Source organism: Balaenoptera borealis, assembly GCF_965194805.1.
Source record: "Balaenoptera borealis genome assembly, chromosome: 5".
NCBI classification, from domain to species: domain Eukaryota; kingdom Metazoa; phylum Chordata; class Mammalia; order Artiodactyla; family Balaenopteridae; genus Balaenoptera; species Balaenoptera borealis.
Genome location: NC_138862.1, coordinates 110,093,902 through 110,121,012, shown reverse-complemented (window position 1 = coordinate 110,121,012; position 27,111 = coordinate 110,093,902). Strand labels below are relative to the sequence as shown.

The 27,111-nt window shown below is 37.6% G+C and overlaps 1 protein-coding gene across 1 annotated transcript in view; it reads left to right on the top strand.

The window, feature by feature from the left end:
• LEKR1 (leucine, glutamate and lysine rich 1) overlaps positions 1-27,111 on the top strand; it is a 309,852-nt gene that overhangs the window by 207,703 nt on the left and 75,038 nt on the right. The window contains exons 10-11 of the mRNA XM_082394543.1: positions 6,977-7,070; positions 26,309-26,470. Of these exons, the coding sequence (XP_082250669.1) occupies positions 6,977-7,070; positions 26,309-26,470 (256 nt within the window). The remainder of the gene's footprint in view (positions 1-6,976; positions 7,071-26,308; positions 26,471-27,111) is intronic.

The window sequence follows — 27,111 nt, the reverse complement described above, 5'->3', positions numbered from 1 at the left end:
AAACTGGAACTCTTATACTCTGCTGGTTGGGATGTAAAACAGTACAACTCTTTGGAAAACAGTATGGACGTTTCTTAAAAAGTTTAACGTACACTTACCTTGCTACTTAGCCATTTCACTCCTAGGTATTTACCCAAGAGAAATGAAGGGACATATCCATACAAATACTTGTACACAGATATTAATAGCTATATTTGTAATAGCCAAAACCTGTGAAACAACCTAAATGTCCATCAGCAGGTGAATGGATAAACAAATTGTGGTATATCCATGTGATGAAATACTACTCAGAAAAAAAAAATAATAAACTATTGATTCATGGTACAACATGGACAAATCTAAAAGGAATTATGCTAAATGAAAAATGCGAAACACACAAAACAGAATATACTGTATGATATATAGAGAATTTTTATAGAATTCTGAAAGTGCAAACTAATGTATAATGACAGAAAGCAAACTCTTGATTGCTGGGGGCAAGAGGGCAGGAGTGAGGGATTCAAAAAGGGCATAGGGAAACCTTGGGAGATGATGGATATATCATTATTTTGATTGCAGTGATGGTTTCACACACATATGTTTATACATATGTCAAAACTCATCCAAGTGTATACTTTAAACATGTAGTTTACTGTTTTCAATTATATCTCAATAAATCTGTTTTTTTTTTTTTTTTTAATTCTCTTGGAACGATTTCTCCTCCAAATCTTCTATGGATAGGAAAGAAGTTGAGAAAGCTGTCTCTCAAAAGGGCAGAATTTCTAACACCCTCTTCTGATGTGGCAAGGCTGTATGATGGAAAAAAAAAAAATTACATCTCAGAGAGGAAAGCCAGGAGCTATGGAGAAAAATGGATTGAGAAATCACTCCCAAGTGAAAGAACCACAGTCTAAGCAAGGAATGTTCTCTACCTCCAGGGTAGAAATCCTCATAGTCGCTTCCGGTAGAATTTCAGAGTTGGGATGGACTCCACCTGATGCCAGGTGACTTACTGTGCACCTCCCGGTGAGAGGACTATACTATCCACACCTGATTCACATCAGACTTGGCCATTTGATTTGTTCTTGCCATTGAAATGGGAGAGGAGTGACATGCACTGATTCTGAGCAGAAACTTTAACAGATCCTATGTTTTCGCAATTTTTCTTTTCTATCACAAAAGCAGTATTCCCAGGTAAGAATTGCTCCTTGGGCTACATCCTGGAACAAAACATGCAGAGCAAAGCAGCAGATGACATATACCATGAGCAGAAAATAAACTGACCTTGTTAGCCTCTGGGATTACAGACATGTTGAGTTTTGGATGACTCTGAAATATAAAAGTAGAGCAGTCAGGTGAGAGTTGGAAACATGAGTCAGATACTCAGAGAACAGATGTGAGCTGGAGATAAAATCTGGGAGTTGTCAGCAACTATTGCATTTTAACCATAGGCATGGATATGATCACTTAGAGAAAGAGTAGAGAGAGAGAAAAAAGAGGCCTCAGAACAAAGTGCTAAGGAACACCAAACATGTAATTGATGGCAGAGAAAGATGATTCTGCAAAGGAGACGGGAATGGCCAAATATTTGGAAGAAAGCCAGAATTGAGGGTTTTGTTTGTTTGTTTGTTTAATGTATTTATTTATTTATTTTTGGCTGCTTTGGGTCTTCGTTGCTCCGCGCAGGCTTTCTCTAGTTGCGGCGAGTGGAGGCTACTCTTCGCTGCAGTGCGTGGGCCTCTCATTGCGGTGACCTCTCATGCTGCTGAGCACGGGCTCTAGGCACGTGGGCTTCAGTAGTTGTGGCACGCGGGCTCAGCAGTTGTGGCTCACAGGCTTAGTTGCTCCGCGGCATGTGGGATCTTCCCGGGCCAGGGATTGAACCCGTATCCCCTGCATTGGCAGGCTGACTCCCAACCACTGCGCCACCAGGAAAGCCCAGAATTGAGGTTTTAATGTTATCCCACTTTTACTGTCCTCATTCTTTGTTCCTTCTGCTTCACTTCCTTTCTCCAGCCTAGAGACTGCTTAGCAAGCATCAGAACCTGCTAGGTTCGCCTCACATTTTAAAAGATAAATCTTCCTTTTACAACATTGCTGGCTTTTGAGCACCATTTGGACAGGGACCGTGCCCTCATTCACCTCTGTCTCTCCAGGTACTGCCTTGTCCATAGTGTGCATAGTGGGCAGTAAACTCCACCCTTCTGTTCACTTGCCATTTCCCTCTCCTTGGTCTTTGCCTTTAATTCTCTTTTCTCCAGATGCCCGTTATACTCTATGCTCAGGCTTTAACATTAATTGTTTTTATAAATACTGAGTAGTTACATAAAAGGTTTAGATAGGTATAAAGTATGAAGAACTACAATACAATGAATGCTCAGTTTAGGAAAAAGAGCCTTACCATTAGCGCTGAAGTCCCTTGGTGCTTCTCCTTATTCCACCACATGGCATCCTTGCTCAGAGGTAACCACCAACCTGCATTTTGTGGTTCTCAGCAAACTAGGAAGAGATGGGAACTTCCTCAAACTGATAAAGAGCATCCACAAAGACCTACAGAAAACACCTGTTATTCCTTTGCTTCACTCTATAATTTTACCACGTATGTTTGTATTCCTAAAAATAAATTAGATTTTGCATATATTTTTTCTACATAGAAATAAAATTATACTATATATATTACTCAGTGATTTATTCTTTGCGCTCAAGATTATGTCCCTGGGATTTTTGTCCATGATGTTACATGTAGCTGAAAATCATTCATTTCTTCATCTGTATTATACTCTGAAGTATACCACAATTTATTTATCTTTTCTGCTTAGCTATATTTCATAAATTTTGATGTGTAGAAATTTCATTATTGTTCAAGTCTAAGTATTTTGAAGTATCAGTTATGATTTTTTATTTGACCCAAGAGTTATTAAGAAACACATTTTTGAAAAGTTCCAAATACATGGAGACATTTATCTTTTGTTACTGACGTTTCTTTGTTTTCGTAGAATATGGATTATAACAGTGCTATTCAGTAGAAGTATAATGTAAGCCACATATGTCACTTTAAAAATTTTAATTGCCATATTAGAAGAGTAAAAATAAATAGGTAAAAGTTATCTTAATTAATATATTTTACTTAACCCAATATGTAGGGTTAGGGTTAGGGTTAGGGCTTGTTTTTATCAAGGCTGTTTCTCTTAACTCATGAGTTTAGTTTATTTGCCATTACTATGATTGTTATTTTAAGTTTTCTATCAATAGTTCTCTCTCTTTTTCTACACTCTTTTCTCCTTTTGGGCCTTGGGCGGGGGCAACATTGTTGGAGTTTCTTTTATTTTCTTAGTGCATCTTCTTCTAATGGCATATTCTATTCTTTTAGTGGTTACTTCTGAGATTTTACCATGCATGCTTAATGAAGTCTAAAATTAATATCTCAAACTTCTCTTGAATAACGCAAACTTCTCTTGAATATCTCAAACTTCTCTTGAATAACACTGGAGCCCTGATAGTTGCCATCCTATATTCTACATTTTTGTCTAGTGTTCTAGTTCTATCCTTTTGTTAGCCCCACTGATCACACACAGTCAAAACTAATATTTTATACAGATGATATTTATTTACAAGTACTTACATACAGGGCTAGCTACATAATTTTCAGGCCCAGTGTAAAATGAAAACGTGGAGCCCCTTCAAAAAAAGAAAGAAGCTTTTTCCTTTCCTTCACCGTCTTTCTCTCAACTTGTCAGGGTCTGTTTTTGTTTGTTTGCTATTGAATCTTGTGCTCCCTGGGGCATGGAGAAATCGTAGCATGGATGCACGCTCTCACAGGCACCCAAGGCCCTGCCCCAGACTCAGCCAAAAGGACACACATGGCAGACGCAACATTCCCCATGCCTGTGCCCACTGAAGCAGAGGATGACAGCAGATGCTAGGCAAGCGTCAGGGAGCAAAAGGTTGAGAACCATCCTGGGGAGACAGGGAGGTGGCGAAAGGTAGAACTCTGTGTGAGCCGAGGTTCCAAGGCCCCAACCTCTTTTATATTTTACATATTTTTGACATCATGTACTGCACCCTGTATAATTTCTTTGAATCTCCCTTTCAGTTTATTACTTCATTTTTAGCTGTGAATAATCTGCTATCGGACCATCTACTGAGTTTTTCATCTCAGTTATTATATACTTCATTTCTACAAGTTTGATTGGTTCGTTTCAGATTTCATTAGTCATTTAAATTAATCTTTTATTTCTTCCAACGTATTGTACATCCTTATTTATATTCAATATCTGAAAATACTTTAGAATTTGTGGCTTTGATTATGTTATCATTTGTGTCTGCTCATTCTTCCTCTTACTAGCTTTAAAAAAAAATAATTTTGGGATTCTTAAAATTATGGTCTCATAGGTCTTGAATTTTTATCTGTAGGAATTCTCTGAGTTTCAAGTTGAAGATAGGTTTCTCCCAAACATATTGGTGTTCTTCCTACTAGGCAGCTGGAGGCAAGGTTATCCTAACACCGTTGTAAGATATCTCCTCAATATGAAGCTTTTTGGACCACTCAGGTAGTGTGAATTCAGGATACAAACCTGCACTGGGATTGGCATGTGTTTATAAATTCTTGTGGGAGATTTGTATTTTCCCCTCTACCTAGCACCAAACTTCAAAGCCGGAAATTTCTTTTTTGTTCCTTGAGAGGGGATGTTATTTGTATTTTACACATACTGGGTGAGAATTTCATATTCTGACATACAGTATGACAAAAATGCATACTGCATGTGTCACTCTTTGAGATGCAGTTTCATGCAGGTGAGTTTCCTCTCAAGCTCTTCCTTTCTCTCCTGACTCCAGTGCCCTTCATGGCTGTGAAATTTAATGCTCAAGTACATCAGATTTGGAAAGTACCTTCAAGGTGAGAGTTGGTTTCAATGCTCTACTTATTGTTGGGATTCTTCCTTTTACTCCATTTTTTTAAACCATTAGTTTGGAATAATTTTGTATTTAAAGAAAAGTTACAGAGACAGTACAGAGAATTTGTTTCCCTCTGGTCCATTTTTCATAACCATGGAACATATGTAAAAACTAAGAAATTAATATGGATATAATACAATTAACTAACCTATAGACTTTATTCAAATTTCACTAGTTTTCCACTGATAACCTTTTTCTGTCCTTTCTCTTGATTTGTGTTTCCTGCATCTTCCTAACTTTTTGTCCAGATCACTGATGAATTTTAAGATTTTTTTTATAAGTGAAAAAAAAACTTTACTTATTTTCAGTAGGAAAGTTGTCGAAGTACCTAGTCTGACACAGTTCTGAAAAAAAAGTCTGGGGAGTTTTGTTCTTTTCAATCATTTTCCCTCAAATAATATTCATAATCCTGGCTACCAAGTTGATGTGTCTTTATGTTCATGACCTTAAAATTTTCTAGCCTAGAAATGTAGGCACTATTTTTATTAAAAAATGTTTAATAATACTGTAAGAGTGAGATGAGAATAGAGATCAAGATAGATTGACAGTCTATTACAATACTCTTGGTGGGAAATAAAGTCAAGAACCTTAACTGTTAGTAGTCATAAAGGAAGGGAGGAAATAGTTCGAGGTGCACCAAGGAGCAGAATACATAGAACTTGTTACTGAATGGATGTGGTAGAACAAGAAGAAGGAAAAGTCAGAGATGACTCAGGGATTTCAAGCTACAGATTGTGACTGTTGAAGGTTTCAGAAGTCAAAAGGAAAGGCAAGACCATTGGAGATGAAGATGAATTTGTTTTTTGATGTGTGGAATCTTTGGTGTTGATGGCTCATCAGGGTGGAGATGTCTAACAGGCAGTTATAAATGAAAGTCACAAGTTTGAGAAAAGGGGTCAGAACTAAAGGGAAGAGGGTGATGATGGAAAACAAAGGGATTAGAAAGAGGAATAAGCAATGGAAAAGAATCACCTACCCAGAAAATAAGAAGGGTTATGATGATTATAGAAGGGGGTGGAGGGACTCCCTGATCAACAGGCATACTTTTGCCACTACTTGTGCTATTTAAAGTCTTAACTTCAGGGTCCCTGGAGAAACGTTCTCATGAATCTCCCACACTTACTTCTACCCAGAGGGTCACAAACTTAGCTTTAAGACCCAATTACGTGGGGAGTTCTCTGGTGGCACAGTGGTTAAGAATCCACCTCCTGCCAATGCAGGGGACATGGGAAGATGCCACATGCTGCGGAGCAACTAATCTCGTGTGCCACAACTACTGAGCCTGCGTGCCACAACTACTGAAGCCCACACACCTAGAGCGGTTGCTCCGCAACCGCAATGAGAAGCCCGCGCACCACAACGAAGAGTAGCCCCCACTAGCCACAACTAGAGAAAGCTCACGTGCAGCAGTGAAGACCCAACACAGCCAAAGATAAATAAATAAATTTATTAAAAAAAGATCCAATTACGTGGATTAAAATATTAAAATGTTCTTTGTGTTTTCTCTCCTATTTTCTAGTATGTTTTGTACTATACCACATCTTAGATATTACCCTCTACTTAATTCAGTCTGTTCCTATTAGCACTTGAGATAAATAAAAGAAAAATAAGTCTAGCAGGAACCACAAACGTGCTGATTTTGTGTCATATCCCAGCACATTTTCCTCTTTTAAAGAAACAAAATATTACCTAGTGTTAGAATTTAGTCATAAACTTTAGAACCACAATGTATAGTATTTTATTATATTTGTGACTACACATATGTTGTTACTATTTCATGCAAAAATAATAATATTACTTATTAAGCAAAAATTAAGCCTGAGAAAATACTTACCTTGTTGCCAGTGTTTTTATAAATTGCTGTTAACAACAGTTAAAATAGTATGTAGTAGCAGTACACACACACACATATGTATATATATATTTCTAAAGAGAAGAATAAACAGACTGAATTGTGAAATAATCCCTGAGGCACGAACTGTAATTTAAGAAGGGTGTTAAGGGTGTGTCTTGACTCATTTGTTGTGTTTATGGTTTTCAGGGAATTGATGCTGATTTCACATCAGAAAAGCATCGAGCAGTTGCAGGAAACCCTTAGACAGAAGCTGCTGGACGGTGATAACTGGAGGGAGAAGGTAACAATAATGTGGCTTTCAGCAGCATGTGTCTTAATTTGTTTTTCAAAAATTCTGTCCATTTGCCAGACTACTTCAGATAGGTTTCTTTGCTTCTATGCACACCTTTGATTCTTTCTGGAATTTCCTAGACCAAACGTGCTTACAATATATGTTTTTTACAAAATATTAGACAAGTAGGAAGTTAAAACATAAGAAGAGAATTTGAAATCTTATAAGATTAAGATAGCTGTTAGTTCTTATGTAAAAGCATAATTTTTACTTTTAAATATTTACCCTTTTCCCCATAAAATGACGGAATCTGCATTTGACTACATCCTTAAAAGCAGGGAATATTAATTCATTCTTATGATTTCTCTGCTTTTAAGAAGATAATACAAGAGAATGAACGATGACTTAAAATTATTCAGTTATAAACTTTTGGCAAATAAAATGAATAGTATTTAGTTCACTATTTACAAAGAAGATGTTTGCTTTTAGAGTATGAAAAAATTGCATTGACTTTTGTCTTTGGACTTTTCTATATTTTTCAAACTTTCAACAATGAGTGTGTATTGCTTTCATAATTTTAGAGAATACAAATCATACTTTTAAAATTGTTGGTCCCTGCCTTCTCAGGCCTTGCACAGCTCTAGTCATTGAGGCTATAGACATCATCTCCCTGTCATAAACTTCTCATACTTTTTGATTGATCCCTTGGCTTTATCATGCATACTGTGCTGAAACCTTCCAAGCTGTTTCTTTCCCCCACCAGTACCTAATCCTAGCTCTAGCCTTCTGTCTTGGTTTTCTGATTATGTCTTACATGTGCATCTAGAACTAGAGCTGGCTACTGAAATTCAGATTGTTTGAAGTGCCAACAACCTATTTGGTTATCATCAGATGCTTCTCCTTGGTGACTAGACCTTATAACTTGTAACCTCAAGCAACAGTTGGTGGCCACCTTCAAACTAATGTCTCCACCTGGAATTCCCCACTCTGCCATCCACAGATGAAATCCTTTAGGTATTGTTGCTGGCTCAGGTTAATTAAATTTGTCACTTTCATTTCCAGTCTTCACACAGTTGGCCACACTCAACCAGTCTGGCCCTCTATAAATCAATCCCCCTTCCCTTATCCTTTGGGGACAGCACATTCAGGCTATAACAAAAATGATCTCTATAGCAACAGTTCCATATGGGCAACAATTAAAATTTGAGAATATGGACTAAAGTTGCTCTAAGTGTCTCATTCTTTTGTTTTATTTTATAGCATAGGCTTCTTTTTATTATAGATCTTTATTGCAGTATAATTGCTTCACAATACTGTGTTAGTCTCTGTCGTACAACAAAGTGAATCAGACACATGCACACATACATCCCCACAACCCCTCCCCCTTAAGCCTCCCTCCCCCCCCATCCCACCTCTCTAGGTCATCACAAAGCACCAAGCTGATCTCCCTGTGCTATGCTGCTGCTTCGCACTAGCTAATTATTTTACATTCTGTAGTGTATATATGTCGATGCTACTCTCACTACACCCCAGCTTCCCCCTCCCTCCCCCCCATATCCTCAAGTCCACTCTCTATGTCTGCGTCTTTATTCCTGCCCTGCCACTAGGTTCATAAGTATCTTTTTTTTTTTTTTTTAGATTCCATATATATGTGTTAGCATACGGTATCTGTTTTACTCTTTCTGACTTGGTTCCATGTTCTGGCTATTGTAAATAGTACTGCAATGAACATTGTGGTACATGTCTCTTCTTGAATTATGGTTTTCTCAGGGTATATGCCCAGCAGTGGGATTGCTGGCTCATATGGTAATTCTATTTTTAGTTTTTTAAGGAACCTCCATACTGTTCTCCGTAGTGGTTGTATCAATTTACATTCCCACCAACAGTGCAGGAGGGTTCCTTTTTCACCACACCCTTTTTCTAGATTTTTTGATAATGGCCGTTCTGACCGGTGTAAGGTGATACCTCATTGCAGTTTTGATTTGCATTTCTCTAATAATTAGTGATGTTGAGCATCTTTTCATGTGCCTCTTGGCCATCTGTATGTCTTCTTTGGTGAAATGTCTATTTAGGTCTTCCGCCCATTTTTGGATTGGGTTGTTTGTTTTTTTGATATTGAGCTCCATGAGCTGTTCGTATATTTTGGAGATTAATCCTTTGTCTGTTGTTTCATTTGCAAATATTTTCTCCCATTCTGAGGGTTCTCTTTTCATCTTGTTTATGGTTTCCTTTGCTGTGCAAAAGCTTTTAAGTTTAATTAGTTCCCATTTGTTTATGTTTGTTTTTATTCCCATTACTCTAGGAGGTGGGTCAAAAAAGATCTTGCTGTGGTTTATGTCAAAGAGTGTTTTTCCTATGTTTTCCTCTAAGAGATTTATAGTGTATCATCTTACATTTAAGTCTTTAATCCATTTCGGGTTTAGTTTTGTATATGGTGTTAGGTGGTGTTCTAATTTCATTCTTTTACATGTAGCTGTCCAGCTTTCCCAGCACCACTTATTGAAGAGGCTGTCTTTTCTCCATTGTATGTTCTTGCCTCCTTTGTCATAAATTAGGTGACCATATGTGTGTGTGTGTTTATCTCAGGGCATTCTATCTTGTACCATGGATCTATATTTCAGTTTTTGTGCCAGTACCATACTGTCTTGATTACTGTAGCTTTGTAGTATAGCTTGAAGTCAGGAAGCCTGATTCCTCCAGCTCCGTTTTTCTTTCTCAAGATTGCTTTGGCTATTCGGAGTCTTTTGTGTTTCCACACGAATAGTAAACTTTTTGTTCTAATTCTGTGAAGAATGCCATTGGTAGTTTGATAGGGATTGCATTGAATCTGTAGATTGCTTTGGGTAGTATAGTCATTTCACAATATTGATTCTTCCAATCCAAGAACATGGTATATCTCTCCATCTGTTTATGTCATCTTTGATTTCTTTCATCAATGTTTTATAGTTTTCTGAGTACAAGTCTTTTGCCTCCTTAGGTAGGTTTATTCCTAGGTATTTTGTTCTTTTTGTTGCAATGGTAAATGGGATTGTTTCCTTAATTTCTCTTTCTGCTTTTTCCTTGTTAGTGTATAGGAGCGCCACAGATTACTGTGCATTAATTTTGTATCCTGCAACCTTACCAAATTCATTGATTAGTTCTAGTAGTTTTCCGGTGACATCTTTAGGATTTTCTATGTATAGTAGTATCATGTCATCTGCAAATAGTGACAGTTTTACTTCTTCTTTTCTAATTTGGATTCCTTTTATTTCTTTTTCTTCTCTGATTGCCGTAGCTAGGACTTCCAAAACTATGTTGAATAAGAGTGGCAAGAGTGCACATCCTTGTCTTGTTCCTGATCTTAGTGGAAATGCTTTCAGTTTTTCACCATTGAGAATGACGTTTGCTGTGGGTTAGTCATAACATGGCCTCTATTATGTTGAGGTAGCTTCCCTCTATGCCCATTTTCTGGAGAGTTTTTATCATGAATCGGTGTTGAATTTTGTCAAAAGATTTTTCTGCATCTATTGAGATGATCATATGTTTTTTTATTCCTAAATTTGTTAATATGGTGTATCACATTGATTGATTTGCATATATTGAAGAATCCTTGCAACCCTGGGATAAATCCCACTTGATCATGGTGTATGATCCTTTTAATATGTTGTTGGATTCTGTTTGCTAGTGTTTTGTTCATGATTTTTGCATCTATGTTCATCAGTGATATTGGTCTGTAATGTTCTTTTTTATGTGATATCTTTGTCTGGTTTTGGTATCAGGGTGATGGTGTCCTCATAGAATGAGTTTGGGAGTGTTCCTTCCTCTGCAATTTTTTGGAAGAATTTGAGAAGGATGGGTGTTAGCTCTTCTCTAAATGTTTGATAGAATTCACCTGTGGAGCCATCTGGTCCTGGACTTTTGTTTGTTGGAAGATTTTTAATTACAGTTTCAATTTCATTACTTGAGATAGGTCTCTTTATATTTTCTAATTCTTCCTGGTTCAGTCTTGGAAAATTGTACCTTTCCAAGAATTTGTCCATTTTTTCAAGGTTGTCCATTTTATTGGCATATAGTTGTTTGTAGTAGTCTCTTATAATCCTTTGTATTTCTATGATGTCAGTTGTCATTTCTCCTTTTTCATTTCTAATTTTATTGATTTGCGTCCTCTCCCTTTTTTTCTTGATGAGTCTGGCTAAGGCTATATCAGTTTTGTTTATCTTCTCAAGGAGCCAACTTTTAGTTTTATTGATCTTTGCTATTGTTTTCTTTGTTTCTATTTCATTTATTTCTGCTCTGATTTTTATGATTTCTTTCCTTCTACTGACTTTGGGTTTTCTTTGTTCTTCTTTCTCTATTTGCTTTTGGTGTAGGGTTAGATTGTTTATTTGAGATTTGTCTTGTGCCTTGAGGTGAGATTGAATTGCTATAAACTTCCCTCTTAGAACTGCTTTTGCTGTGTCCATAGGTTTTGGGTTATTGTGTTTTTGTTGTCATTTCTTTCTATGTATTTTTTTATTTCTTCTTTGATTTCTCCAGTGATCTCTTAGTTACTTAGTAGCTCACTGTTTAGCCTCCATGTATTTGTGGTTTTTACAGGTTTTTTCCTGTAATTGATTTCCAATCCCATAATGTTGTGGTCAGAAAAGATGCTTGGTACAATTTCAATTTTGTTAAATTTTCCGAAGCTTGATTTGTGACCCAAGATGTGATCTATCCTGGAGAATGTTCTGTGTACACTTGAGAAGAAAGTGTATTCTTCCACTTTCGGGTAGAATGTTCTATAAATATCAATTAAATCTATCTGGTCTATTGTGTCATTTAAAGCTTGCGTTTCCTCATTTATTTTCTGTTTGGATGATCTGTCCGTTGGTGTAAGTGGGGTGTTAAAGTCCCCTACTATTATTGTGTTACCGTCGATTTCTCCTTTTATGGTTGTTAGCATTTGCCTTATGTATTGAGGTGCTCCTATGTTGGGTGCATAAACATTTATAATTGTTATATCTTCTTCTTGGATTGATCCCTTGATCATTATGTAGTGTCCTTCCTTATCTCTTGTAACAGTCTTTATTTTAAAGTCTATTTTATCTGATACGAGTATTGCTACTCCAGCTTTCTTTTGATTTCCATTTGCATGGAATATCTTTTTCCATCCCTTCACTTTCAGTCTGTATGTGTCCCTAGGTCTGAAGTGGGTTTCTTGTAGACAGCATATATATGGGTCTTGTTTCTGTATTCATTCAGCCAGTCTGTGTCTTTTGGTTGGGGCATTTAATCCATTTACATTCAAGGTTATTGTCGATATGTATGTTCCTATTACCATTTTCTTAATTGTTTGGGGTTTGTTTTTGTGGGTCTTTTTCTTCTCTTGTGTTTCCAGCCTAGAGAAGTTTCTTTATAGCCTTTGTTGTAAAGCTGGTTTGGTGGTCCTGAATTCTCTTAGCTTTTGCCTGTCTGTAAAGCTTTTGATTTCTCTGTCAAATCTGAATGAGATCCTTGCTGGGTATGGTTGTAGGTTTTTCTCTTTCATCACTTTAAGTATATCCTGCCACTCCCTTGTGGCCTGCAGAGTTTCTCCTGAAAAATCAGCTGATAACCTTATGGAGATTCCTTTGTATGTTATTTTTTGCTTTTCACTTGCTGCTTTTAATATTTTTTCTTTGAATTTAATTTTTGTTAGTTTGATTAATATGTGTCTTGGTGTGTTTCTCCTAGGGTTTATCCTGTATGGGACTCTCTGTGCTTCCTGACTTGGGTGACTCTTTCCTTTCCCATGTTAGGGAAGTTTTGCTCTATAATCTCTTCTTATATTTTCTCAGACCGTTTCTTTTTCTCTTCTTCTTCTGGGACCCCTATAATTTGAATGTTGGTACACGTAGTGTTGTCCCAGAAGTCTCTGCGATTGTCTTCAATTCTTATCTTTTTTTTTTCTTTATTCTGCTCCTCGGCAGTTATTTCCACCATTTTGTCTTCCAGCACAAGTATTCGTTCTTCTGCCTCAGTTATTCTGTTATTGATTCCTTCTGGTGTATTTTTCATTTCAGTTATTTTGTTGTTCATCTTTGTTTGTTTGTTCTTTAGTTCTTCTAGATCTTTTTTAAACATTTCTTGTATTTTCTCAATCTGTGCCTCCATTCTATTTCTGAGATTCTGGATCGTCTTTACTATCATTACTCTGAATTCTTTTTCAGGTAGATTGCCTATTTCCTCTTCATTTATTCGGTCTTGTAGGTTTTTACCTTGCTCCTTCTTCTATGACATATTTTTTTGCTGTCTCACTTTTTTTCCTTTTTTTTAATGAATGGGATTGTGTTCCTGTCTTACTGGTTGTTTGGCCTGTGGCTTCCAACACTGCAGTTTCTAGGCTGTTGGGTAGAGCTGGGTCTTGGTGCTGCGATGAGGACCTCTGGGAGACCTTACTCCGATGAATATTCCCTGGTGTCTGAGGTTCTCTTTTAGTCCAGTGGTTCGGACTCGGGGCTCCCACCACGGGAGCTCAGGCCCGACTCCTGGCTCGTGAACCATGATCCTGCAAGCCATTCAGGGCAGCAAAAAAAAAAAAAGGAGAACAATAACAAAGTAAAAACTGAAATTAGAATAGGAAACTAACAGCTATGTTAGAAAAAAATATAAAAATAAAAATATAAATGAAACAACAACTGGAAGGTAAAACAGAACCACAATAGTAAAAAAAGAGGAGGAGGGAAAAAAAAAGTGGAAAAGCCTTGGCTGTGGAGGGCGGGGCCTAAGCAGGGGTGAAGTTTGGGCAGTGGGCGGGCCCTATGCTTAGGACCCAAAGGGCCGGAAAAGGTGGCGGGTGGGTGGGGGGGTTGTGGGAAGGGGGACTTAGTCTCAACAGAACAGAAGGGGCCCAGGCATGCCTCCTGCCTCTGGTCTCAGAGGGTGGGGGGGCCCCATCTGGGAGCCCAGCAGGCTTCCTGGGCTCCAGTGGGTGGTGCAAATGCCCTCTGCTCCTCTACTGTTCCTCCAGTCTGGAGGTCCCCTCCCACCTGCCTCTCCTGATCTCCCGCCCTCCTTCCTATGCCCCCAGGACCCATGAGTCCTGGAGGGTGCTTTGGAGGGCGTGGGACCAGTCTGGGAGCTCAGCTGGCTCCCAGTGCCCGAGTGGGCGGGGCAAACGTCCTCTGCTCATTTCCTGATCCTCTGGTCCTGGAGGGCCCCTCTCGACTGCCTCTCCTGTTCTCTCCTGGCCTCCCTCCTATGCCCCCAGGACCAACCTGGCCCAGAGGGGACCACTGAGGGTGTAGGACCCAGCCCGAGAGCTGGGCAGACTTCCATGGCTGATTGGGCAGGGGAAATGCTGGGCCCGCTCCCCCTCTGATCTGAGCCCCTGAGGGTCCCTCCAGGCATGGGAACCCCTCCCTCTCCTGCCTCTCAGTCACCCCTCAGGGGCGCCGGTCCTGTCCAGGCTCCACTTCTCCTCCCCCCTCAGTCGCCCCACATCCTACCAGTGTGCTTGGGCATTCTTCCCATCTCCCTGGGCATCAGGGTCCCCCACCAGCATCCGGCAGGCACCCTAGTTGAGGGGAGATGCGAACTCTGCATCTTCCCACACCATCATCTTGACTCTGAACCTCCAGCATAGGCTTTTTCTTCTCCTTCTTCTCTAAAGCCCACACTTCTTTAATTCCTTCTATTTTTTTTAGCCTTGGTGTACTCAATTGGTTAGTCTGTCCTTATTCACTTCCCCTACCCTTACCAATCCATGTTTAAAAATATGAAAAGATGATCCACCTATCTAGCAATCAAAAAAATTCAAACTAAAGCAAGGAGAGATTATTTTTTACTGCTTCAACTTTGTCTTGTGGTGAAGGTCTAGTGAGATAGTCTTTCATTCTTACTCTTTAAGGGACTGGAAATTACACACCCTTTTGGAGGGCAGCTTGGCAATACGTATAAAGAGATATTATAAACATCCCATCTTTTGAGTCAGAAATTTCACTGATGGATACTTCCCTGGTGGTCAAGAATCCACCTTACAATGCAGGGGGATGCGGGTTTGATCCCTGGTCAGGGAACTAAGATCCCACGTGCTGCGGGGCAACTAAGCCCACATGCCACAACTACTGAGCTCACATGCCTCAAGTAGAGCCCGCTTGCTGCAAACTACAGAGCCCACACGCTCTGGAGCCTGTGCACCACAACTACAGAGCCCATGCCCCCTGGAGCCTGCTCACCACAACTAGAGAAGAGAAAACCTGCGTGCCACAACTAGAGAGAAGCCCGCACACCACAATGAATATCCCGCATGCCTCAAAAAAGATCCTGCGTGCCGCAACTAAGACCCAACGCAGCCAAAAAGAAATAAAATAAATAAATAAAAAATAAATAAATCTTTGAAAAAATAAAAGAAATTTCACTGATGGAATTAGTGAAATGCAGATGAAGATTCACAGATCCTTCCTTTCCCTCAAACTCCTGAGCTCCTCTTAGATTGACAAAATGAACTTTCCTGCCTTTGCTTATGTAGAAGTTCCTCATCTCTTTGGTCACACCCCACCAATGACCTTCAGATATAATCCACTGGAAAAGAAGTCTCTGCATTCATGATCCACTCTAGTACTGCTGCTTACTGTGCCCTATCCCTGAGGTGCTAACACAGCATGCAGACCAAGTTAGTGTTAGCATCTGACCATATAAAACTATATGTTCTTGCTTTATGCTAAGTTAATTTGTTGATGAAAATAAACATATGTGAGATTCTCTAAGTTCTTATTAAAACCATGATATCTTTCTAATAAATTAATTATATCATAGATGTATTTTGGCCTGTGTAATTTTCTTTAATATAAATGGACATTTCATTCTTTTGAGAGGACATGACTTTTTGTTAATAAATCTTATAATTTAGCTTAGCAGTAAATCAAGATCCAGACCAGTAAAGCCAACGAATGATAATTACGCTTGGCTGTGTTAGTTATTGAGACTATGAATTAAAAGTTCCCTGAAAGTCCTCATGAGAAAGGAGAATCACTAATATGACATTGTCATCTCTTTCTTGGGTCATTGTGTCTTTGCATAGGAATGAAATGTTCCCTTTACAAATGTATAATACACATATTAGGATAAACTTCATAATTAAATGCTTTTAACAGTCAAAAAAAGTAGATAGCAATTTATGCCCTTGCTTAATTATTTTAGAGTATGTAAAAAGCACATAATAGAATCAATAGTTGCTATGCAACAAGGATGGCACATTTTAAAATAACTGAGTATTTACTAATTATCATGGATTTTTGTTTATTTCAAGTATTGCTTTGATGTGAAGAAAGCAAATTAATGTGCATGCTGAACGTTTTAAATTGGTTCCAAATGCAGTGTTGTTACTTTTCAGTTAAAATGTTGTAATTAAAAAATTTCCCACAGCCAGACTGCTTACAATAAGTGATAGTCACCTATTGACTATCACTTTATAGTGTCATAAACAAATTCCAACCAAATATTTTCTTAGATTATTACTAAGATATCACATTATGGAACATCTTAGAATTATACTATTGACCTCATTTTAAACAGTACATAGTGTTTTGAGAAACCAGTAGTTAAAACAAACAAAACCTTACTTCCTGACTAAGCAAATGGATTGATAGTGAAAACTCAGGGAGAAAAAGTTTACTTCAAGAAATAATTCCAGCATTGAAAGGTGAGGCAAAAAAAATCTCAAATTCTTCTTTAAAATGGAAGAGCCAAATGGCCTAATAATTCCTAATGTACCTCAGTGTACTGTTAATGGAATTAAAAAAGACAACTTGTAAAATACAATTTGACAGAGATAAAGTCGTCATTTAAAAAATATCAGTTTTCATTTATATGTAATTAATGTATGGTTAAAATGAATATTGATGGTACAATTTAATTTTTAAAATTATGCCATGTAATTTTCAAAATTGAATAATAAAATCATAAAATTTTAGGTCTGGAATAGCCTGCAAAGATCATCTGATTTAAACCCTTAATCTACATAATAAAAATAGTCTCTATTATTAGAGTGTTTACTATATGCCAAGCCTTGTGCTAAATGCTTTTCATCAATATAATTTTAATCATTCTAACATTATTATTCCCATTTGCACATGGAAAAAAATAAAGCTCAGAGAAGTTAGGTAATTTGCCAAGGTTATATAGCCAGGAAATGAGAACTGATACAACACCCTCACCCCCTTCAAAAATGAGAGCTAATACAAAGTCCAAAATGTCTGTATTTGGCTTAGGTGGACTAACAGGAACCAGATTTACCCTCCTTCCTGAAACAACCAAAACACTGGAGAAAAGATAGAAACAATGGTTTCAAGACACTGGACATCAGGCAATGAAAGACAGTGATTCTTGGAGATAAGAGACAAACAAGATAACCCCTGTGATTGCCCTAACTTAGTGCCTTGAAATAAATTTAAGGCCATGGTACAGGGAGTGGGAATCCAGGTGGAGTTTGGCAGATTCTCTGAGTTGAGGAGACCTTATGAAGAGTCCAGGGAATCTAAGTGGCTAGAATTCACAGGATAGTGTTCTCAGGAGACAGCTGCACAGAGAAAGAATATTAGATGTCTACAAAGAATCCCCATTAATTATATGTATGCTCAGTGCATATAAATGGGGAAACTACCCAGAGCAAGGGAGACCATCTGAAAGGATCAGAGATAAGAGTACCAAATGCTTACACAAGGCCAATAATAATGCCTGTTCTCACCAGCCAGACTGGAAAACCTATAATTCATAGGGTACTAGGTAGAGTTCTCAGAAGGGTCTTGCATCAGTAGTAGGGAATAATTAGCCCTAGACTAAATGCTGAGCTGGTCCTGCTCAACAAATTTTAAAAGGAAGGCATTTTAAAAAATCAAGCTGATTCCAAGAAACTTAACTACATCCCAGAAGAGAGTTCAAGAATATTTATAAGAATACAAAAATATCCAGCATTTAACAAGATAAAATTCACAATGTCTAGCATCCAATCAAAAATTGCCCTGCATGGAAACAAGAAAATAGGACTCATAATGAGAAGAAAAATCAACAAATAAAAATTGACTCAGAAAGGCACAGATGTTAGAATTAGCAGGCAAGGACATTAAAACAGTTATGATAACTGTATTCCATATGTCCAAAAACTAGAGGAAAAATTGACCATGTTAAGCAGAGATGTGGAAGATATAAAAAAGACCTAAACTGAATTTATAGAGATGAAAACTACAATTGTCTGAGATGAAAAGTATACTGGATGGGACTAATGGCAGATTAAACATTCCAGAAGAAGAGATTAGTTAAACTGAAGACACAGCAATAGAAACTATGCAATGAAATAAAATAGAAAAGAGACTCAGAACAAAAAAAGGGCATCAGTGAGCTGTGAGACAAATTCAAGTGGCCTAATATATGTATAACTGGACTCCTCAAAGGACAGGAAAGAGAGGACAGAAAAAATATTTGAAGAAATAACAGCTAAAAAACCCAAAATTCAATGAAAATTATAAACCCACAGATTCAAGAAGCTCAGCAAACCTCAAGCATATTCAAGAAGCTCAGCACACCTCAAGCATTATAATCCAATTGCTCAAAAATATTAATAAAAAGAAAATCTTAAAAGCAATCAGAGAATAAAAGACATATATGAGGAACAAAGATAAGGATGAGAGCAGATTTTTTTTTTTTAATCATAAACAATATAAGCAAGAAGACAGTGGGACCGAAAGTATTGAAAGAAGGAGGGTGGGGCAGGGGTGAGGGGGTGGTGGTGGGAGCTGTCAACTTAGAATTCTATACAAAGTGAAAATATTTTTCAAACATGAGGGTGAAATAAAGATCTTTTCAGAATGAAAAAACCAGAAAAAATGTATCACTAGCACACCCACACTATAAGAAATGTTAAGGGCTTCCCTGGTGGCGCAGTGGTTGAGAGTCTGCCTGCCAGTGCAGGGGACACGGGTTTGAGCCCTGGTCTGGGAAGATCCCACATGCCGTGGAGCAGCTGGGCCCGTGAGCCACAATTACTGAGCCTGTGCGTCTGGAGACTGTGCTCCGCAACAAGAGAGGCCGCGATAATGAGAGGCCCGCACACCGTGATGAAGAGTGGCCCCCGCTTGCCACAACTGGAGAAAGCCCTTGCACGGAGGCGAGGACCCAACACAGCCATAAAATAAAAAATAAATTAATTAATTAATTTAAAAAAAAAAAGAAATGTTAAAAGAAGTCCTTTATTCAGAAGGAAAATTATACCAGATGGAAATATGGATCTATACAAAGGAATGTAGAACACCAGAATTGGTAACAATATGGATAAATATGATATTTTTATCATTTAAATTTCTTTAAATTATAATGGACTATTTAAACAAAAATATTAATAATCTAATATGAGATTTATAACATGTAGAAGCAAAATATATGACAACAATATCACAATAGCTGGGAAGGGAGAGATGGAAGTATACTATTGTGAAATTCTTTTTTTTCTTCTTTTAAGTGAAAGTATAATTTATTGGCTCTCGTAACTGTAAAGTTCAGTGGTGGGCTACCTTTAGGCACAGCTGGATTCAGGGCTGTCAAGCTAGTTTTCTGCCAGATTGGTTTCATTTTCAGACTCAGAGTTGTCCCTCCTGATGGCAAAAAGGGAACAGTAGCTCCTCCCATCTCTTTTCTGCATTCTTAGCAAAAAACTCACTGTGGCTGTCAGATTCTAACTGAATCATGTGCTTAGTCTTGGACCAATCACCACAGCTGGCAAGACTGGGCATGTTGATTCATTCGGACCTGGGTCACATGCTCACCCTTGCAGGACAGATTCCCACTCAACCATATTGACTGACAATAGGGGAAGAATGAATCCCTAAAAAAAAAAAAAAAAAGAAAGAAAATAACAAATATCCCCTGAAGTTTCCAGTTAAAAGATGGGCCAAGAGATAGGGCAATGGGTAGGCAAACTGACAATGAGCTGGGAAATACAGTGGACCCTTCTGGGGATACCTTCCTGGCAGATTACCCTTCTCTGAGGATTTCTCCATCTGCCTCATGGGTTGAGCCAGATTCCTTTCATTTGCCCCACTCTGGCCACTCTACACCCTTGAAACCCTGCTTTCTATCCCCAAAGCCTGAATTGAATGGATGAAAGTAATAGTTCCTGGACCCTCTGACTTTTGCTTGGGGTTGGTGAGTACGGAACAATGGCAGGAGATCTAAGGAAAGGAAGAAGGGGTCCTTTCATTTTAGTTTTATCCATCAACCAACCATCACAGCCCCCTTTTTCCTCCAGGCTTATAGAGATGTAATTGACATGTGACACTGTAAGTTTAGTATGTACAACGTGATAATCTGACACACACATATATATGTTGCAAAATAATTACTACAATAGGGTTAGTTAACATATCCTTCATGTCACATAATTACCTTTGTTGTTTTGGTAGTGGTGGTGAGAATATTTAGATTCTTATACAATATATGAAGTGATATATCACAAGAAGATAGATTGCAATAAGTTAAAAATATATTCTATAAACTCTAAACCAACCGCAAAAATAGAAAAACAAAGAGTTACAGCTAATAAACCAGCAAAGGAGATAAAATTGAATTTAAAAAATAATCCAAAAGAAGACAGAAAAAGGGGAAAAAAATGAGATGGGCCAAATAGAAAATGCACAGCAAGATAGATTTAAAGCTAAACATATTAATAATCAAATGAAATATAAATGATCTAAACCAGGGTCAGCAAACTTTTTCTATAAAGGTCCAATTAGTAAATAAAATATTTTTGGTTTGTGGAACATACAGCCTCTGTTGCAACCACTCCACTCCACCATTGTAGCTTAAAAGCAGGCATAGATGATTTGCAAATAAATGGGCATGGCTGAATTTAGTCTGTGGACCACGGTTTGCCAAGCCCTAGTCTAAATACCCCCATTAAAAGACAGAGATTTTCATGTTGGATAAAAATGCAAGACTCTACTATATGTTGCCTATAAGAAATGTACTTTTATATAAAGAAATATTTTTAAAAATAGGTTAAAAGTAATGGATGGAAAAAAGATATGCTAGAACAAATCAAAAGAAGCTAAAGTAGTTACATTACAATCAAAATAGATTTCAGAGAAAGAAATCAGAATATTTAGAATATTACCAAAGATAAAGAAGGTCATTTCATAATGATAAAAGGATTGGTTCACCAAGAAGACATAATAATCCTAAATGGTTTTTCACCTAGTAACAGAACTTAAAAATTAAGCAAAAAATGATAGAACTGCAAGGAGAAATAGACAAACCTATAATTAGAGTCAGAGATGTCAATAGCCCTCTCTCAATAATTGATAGAAAAATATCCAGAAAACTCATTAAGGATATAAACTATGGAAAATAGTATAATAATTTATTTTGAAGAGATACAGTAAACACTATTACCAAATATGACCTAATTGATATGTATAGAATTCTCCATTTAACAGCAGAATACACATTCTTCTCAAGTGCACATGGGACATTTATTAAAGTAGATCATATACTGGGAGTAAATATGTCTCAATAAATTTAAAAGGATTCAAGCCATACAAAGTATTTTCTCTAACCACAATGGAATCAAATTAGAATTCATTAACAGAAAGTTATCTGGGAAAAAATCCCCCAATATTTTGAAACTAAATAAATACCAAGTCCATGCCCTTAACCACTATGCCATGTAGACGTGTAGGGAGACAGCTGTGTGGAAAAACTCACCACGCTGAGCTACGGAGTCCACCAGAGACACCTGAGTGTGCAGCCCTCTCCACCTCATAGTAGCTCTAAGATCTTGGTGAAGGCACTTAATTTCTCTGAGACTATTTCTTACTGTAGACAGTGGGAATAATAATTATTGTATGTTCTTTCCAGGGTTGTTGTAAGAATTAAATGAGTTAGTAGATGAAAAGGGCCCTGTACCATACCACCTAGCCTGTTTAAGTTACTTGGTGAACATTCTCTCCTTCCGCCCTCAGTTTACTCAGTTCTTGGCAGGACTTCAGTGCATAGTCTGACTCCTTAGCATTTGTATTTTCTTACTACAATACAAAGCCTACTATTTGAATAGTCATCTACTTTTATAATATATTTATTCAGTGGTTAATTTAGAAATAATCTGAAGTATTAGTTTTCAACCAGTATTTGTTTTTAAACTTTTAGAAAATAGTATAATAATTTATTTTTAGGAGATATATTTTCTTTAATGATATATGTACATCAAATATAAACAAGTGGTTTGATTTCTACTTTGACATCAGAAACTCCCTTGGTTTTAAAGGGATCATCAAAGTAATAAGTGATTATATTTGGTGTTTGGCTCCATGAAAAGTTAGAAAGTGATATCAAAATCAACCACAAAGATCTCACTTGGAAAATAATTAGTGAAAAGATAGCATTTTGCACACTAGTATTAGACACAAATATTATAAAACTCCAATTATGCATTTCAACAACAAATACAAAAGGAATTAAAAAACAACATACTCAGAATGCCCTGGAGTCATCAGAAGGCCTTCAGGGAGGAGACAGAGTTTGAGCTAGAGGAAGATATGGATGAATTAAAATCTGGAATGTGTACACAGACAATAATTGATTTTACTTTGTGTAACTCTTGAACTCATATATTATTCATGCTGTTTTTTAGAGATTAGAATTTTTTCATGGTTTTCAAAAGTACTATTAGTTATTGTATAAAGCAGTTCATAATATATGTATGCACCATCACCTAATTCATTTATTTTGCATAAACATAAGTCCTGCCATCTGAGATATTTTAAACAAACAGCTCTTATCAACATGTCAAAAACGTAAACATGACAGTTTGGTATGAATCCATCTTTTCAATGACAGTATACCAGCTTAAGCAAATCATTGTTTGTGGGCTCATCACTTTGTTCAGACTCTTCAGATCATGAAGGAACCAGTGGTGTCATCTCTCTGTGCTACGGAGTCAACACATTCAGATGGCTTTTGGCTTCCCACTGCACCTTCCTTAAATGTTTAGAAATCTCACCTGAAGCTCATCACTTTGCTTCTCTTTCTCAGGTTGTGCAAATTAAAAATCAAATCAGTAATAGTAAATCACTCTTCTCCTTTTTATCTACAGTGCTTTTTCTTTCCCACCCTCCATCTATTCCTTCCTTTTTCCCCTTCCCCTTACCTACACTAGTTCACTCCAAGGAACAGTTCAGGGGCAAGAAGATCTCCTTTCTTCCTGACTCAGGTAGAAGCGAACATTCTTCTCATTCAACCAGTCAGCCACTCCCTTTCCTTCCCTGAACGCTTCCTTTGTTTCCTCTTCATCAAGGGACTCTGCTGATTTGCTACATGGCCTCTTCCCCATAATAAATTTAAAGAACTTCTGTTTTTAAAAGTTCTTCTCAAGTCCTTCTGTCATCGAATTTAGTTTGTCCTGTCCCACATAGTTTATGTACATCCTTGTTCTCTTAATTTGTATCCATATTTTGAAATATGTCTTTTTATCCTAAAATCACTCTTTGGCTCTACCAACTAACCACACAAGGAAACTTTTTTGAACACTTGATATTTTAGTACCTCAGCACAAATTTTTCTTGAGTTTCTCAAAAAATGTTTGTTTACTCTTTTTTTTAAGTAGTGTCATGGTATCTTGTGGGCTATTAACTCTTGAAGTTTTCCGAATGTTTTGCATTTGATTTCCTCCTTTCATGTGTTTCTGACTTATCTATTCCAGTGTGGCTGGAGCACAGTAATCAAATGGGAAAAGCAGTAAAAGTCAGGTTGGAGAAGTCCAGGGCTGCCATACATGGTGTTCAGGTTGCATCGTGACTAATAGCACAGGCCAAGGGAGAGAAGGGAGCTGGAATCCGGCCTGGGCTCCGCTCACCAAGTCTTGTGCCCTCCCCAAGGCTGTGTTCATCTAAGGAAGACATGCTTTGTTGATTTACACAAAGGTGTCATATGGGCTGATGGTGGTCCTGTAGAAGATCATGTTTGGGAGTTTGGATTTTATACTAATGCATTGAAAAACCACTAAGAAGGAATAAAATAATCCAATTTATAGTTTGTGAAGAACACTGCTGTGTATCAGGTGTTGGAGAGAGGCAGGAATAGAAGTAAGGAGGCCACTCAGGAGGTGGTGGTGACCACAACTAGGATGGTGGAAGTAGAGGTGTAGAGAAATGGATGGATTCGATGCATCTTTTGGGGGCAAAATGAACAGGACTTGGTGCTGGATTAGGTGTGGAGGGTAAGGGAGACAGAAGTATGAAAGGTGATTACCCCAGTTACTGACCTGAATAACTCGATGGGTGACGGTACTGTGTCCTGAGATGGGGAGCATTGAGGAAGGAACAGGTGGGGAGGGGATTGTATCAAGATCTCTGGTTCAGACAGTTTCTTTGAGACACCTGTGATGTATCTAAATGGCTACCAGGAGGCAAGTGAACACAAGTACCTGCAATTCAGAAGAACATCTGCTCTTTTTTCTGAGGGACCTCAGGCTCTCCTTGTCTTTTGTAATCTGCTAGCAACACATCTGAACAGTTCTATCATGTTCCTAAATGATTATCGGTATCCTTTCCCCCAAACAATCCAGAAATTTATTTTGAGAGAGCCAAAATAACTCCGTGCATTGAGTATAAACATAATTGTTTTGCCTTGAGGCAAATGATCAGTCCTATACCCAGTGCAATAAATCCCACAGACCCCACACTGGGGCTAGTCTTCTATGTGGACTTTATGTAATTTAAATGGCTTCCTGCAAACTTTCTTAGCAAACTTTCTGTTTCCTGGTACCCTAGTTTCGGTATCCCCTTGAGAAATTCAGGTTGACCTCTCTCCTTCTCCTCTTAGTGGCCTGAGAATCACAGTCACAGAAAGTCATGTTTGATGGTTTTTCTCCCAAGTTATCTGGCATTTACTCCCTCTTAGAATTTATAATCATGGCACAATGTAAATCTCGAGCTGGCCTGTCACTGGGATCCCTTCTCTACTCCACTATATAGTCTCCCAGGCCTAAATGACCCCAGGACTCATAGATTTGTTCTCTTGCTCCAGTAGACAGAGCCAAAACCAATGGTTAAAAACCACGGGGAGAGAGATGTTGGCTCAACTAAAGGAAAAACTTCCTAATGCTGAGCGCTGTCTGAAAATGGAAACGCCTGCTGGGGAAGGAGTGAATTATGGTTTCTGGTGGTGTTGAGGCACAGAGCAGACAATGATTTGGTGCAAATTCCATGGTAGAGACTGAAGTCAGGGTGTAGAAGTAATCTCCACTGACTATTGAATTCCTGCTTGTGCAAGAGCTTTACACAGATGTTTCATCTCATTTAATCCTCATAACGACCCCCAAGGGAATTAGTTATAACCACATCAGGAGAGGTTACAGTCACAATTTAAGATCACACAACTAGAGTGGCAGAGCCAGGATTTAGAGCCAGGATTTAAACTCAATCCAAAGCCTTTGTTTATTCTTCCACAATTCATGGAAGCTTGAGAAAATGAACTAGGGGATTTCTAAGTTCCCTTCCAGCACTGTGATTCTATGTGAGTCAAAATCTGGATACGGGCATCACTGACTATGTTTTCCTTCAATCAGCCTTCTGGCCTCAGTCGCATTAAAATGATAATCTTTGACCCCAAAACTGTCTGATCTCTATCAAGAAAGGACCATTTTAAAAAATCGACATTTATACCTTGTATCCACTCTTAGTTTTCAGCAGAACTTAGTGTAAGAGCCTCAAAATCTTTTTTTTTTCCTTATGGGGTTGCTGGCAAGGACTGAGTTTACACCATAAATGTACAGAAGATTAAGCTTTTAGTATTTCTGAAAACTGTTATAATATATTGTACTAACTTCTCTACTCATTTTACAGGTTTTGATGGTCTTAGAAGATGTAACACTATTTGACCTAAGGTCAACTTTTCTGGCCCGAGTTCTCAGTCAGATATTTTTTAAACATTAGAATTTAAAAATTAATATTAGGATTAGAATTTTTAAAATGATTAGATCCTGAGTTCTCATCATAAGAAAAAAAAACTATTTCTTTAATTTTGTATCTATATGAGATGCTGGATGTTCAGTAAACTTATTGTGATAATAACTTCAGGATATATGGAAGTCAAATCTTTATGCTTAAACTTATACCTTAAACTTATACCTTAAACTTATACAGCACTGTATGTCAATTATATCTGAATAAAACTGGGAGAAAAAATATGAGTCTGAAAATAGGCTTAATTTACTTATCTGAAGATAAAATGGCTTTATTTGTGTGTTAAATGCTATTTTCTAGATTGAAGCTGAACTCGCCAAGGAAAGAGCCCAACATTTAGTTGAATTTCAGGAGCAAGCTCTTCTCTTTAAAGAAGTTAAACTGGAACTCGATATTGAAAAGGAAAAACACCAAGAAATAATCCAAAAGTATAAGAAAGAACAAGAAGAACTACAAATGAAGGTCTGTCATTATGATGTTCATCATTACTTAATGGGTTTGAAACTGTAGATGTTGGTTATTTCCTCCTAAGGACACCACTATATTTATAACTCCTGTAGATTTTCTCATGGTCATTGTGCCTTAGTTTTAGGTAGATAGAATGGTTTGGCTATTCTCCAGAATGAATGACTGAGATAAATGATATAAGCATACAATCCAGCTATGTATGGTATTTTTTCCTACTAAAATAAACTTATTTTTAAAACAGCATAAATTATATAACCAATAATTAGCATGGTTAGATGTTCCAATACCTCAAATATCCAACAAAAGATAATGAGGTGTTTCACATAATTAAAATTTTACCAACAATTAAAGCCTATCCCCTTTAATTGCAAATATTTTCAACTCTAAATATTTTTGAATGAAGGGAAATATTTTTTAAATGTAATCACACCTCCATAATTTCTTTTTTTTAAAGTATCATTTTAACTTTATTTTATTTATTTATTTATTTTTGGCTGCGTTGGGTCTTCGTTGCTGCACGCAGGCTTTCTCTAGTTGCGGTGAGCAGGGGCTACTCTTCGTTGCGGTGCGTGGGCTTCTCATTGCGGTGGCTTTTCTTGTTGCAGAGCACGGGCTCTAGGCACACGGGCTTTAGT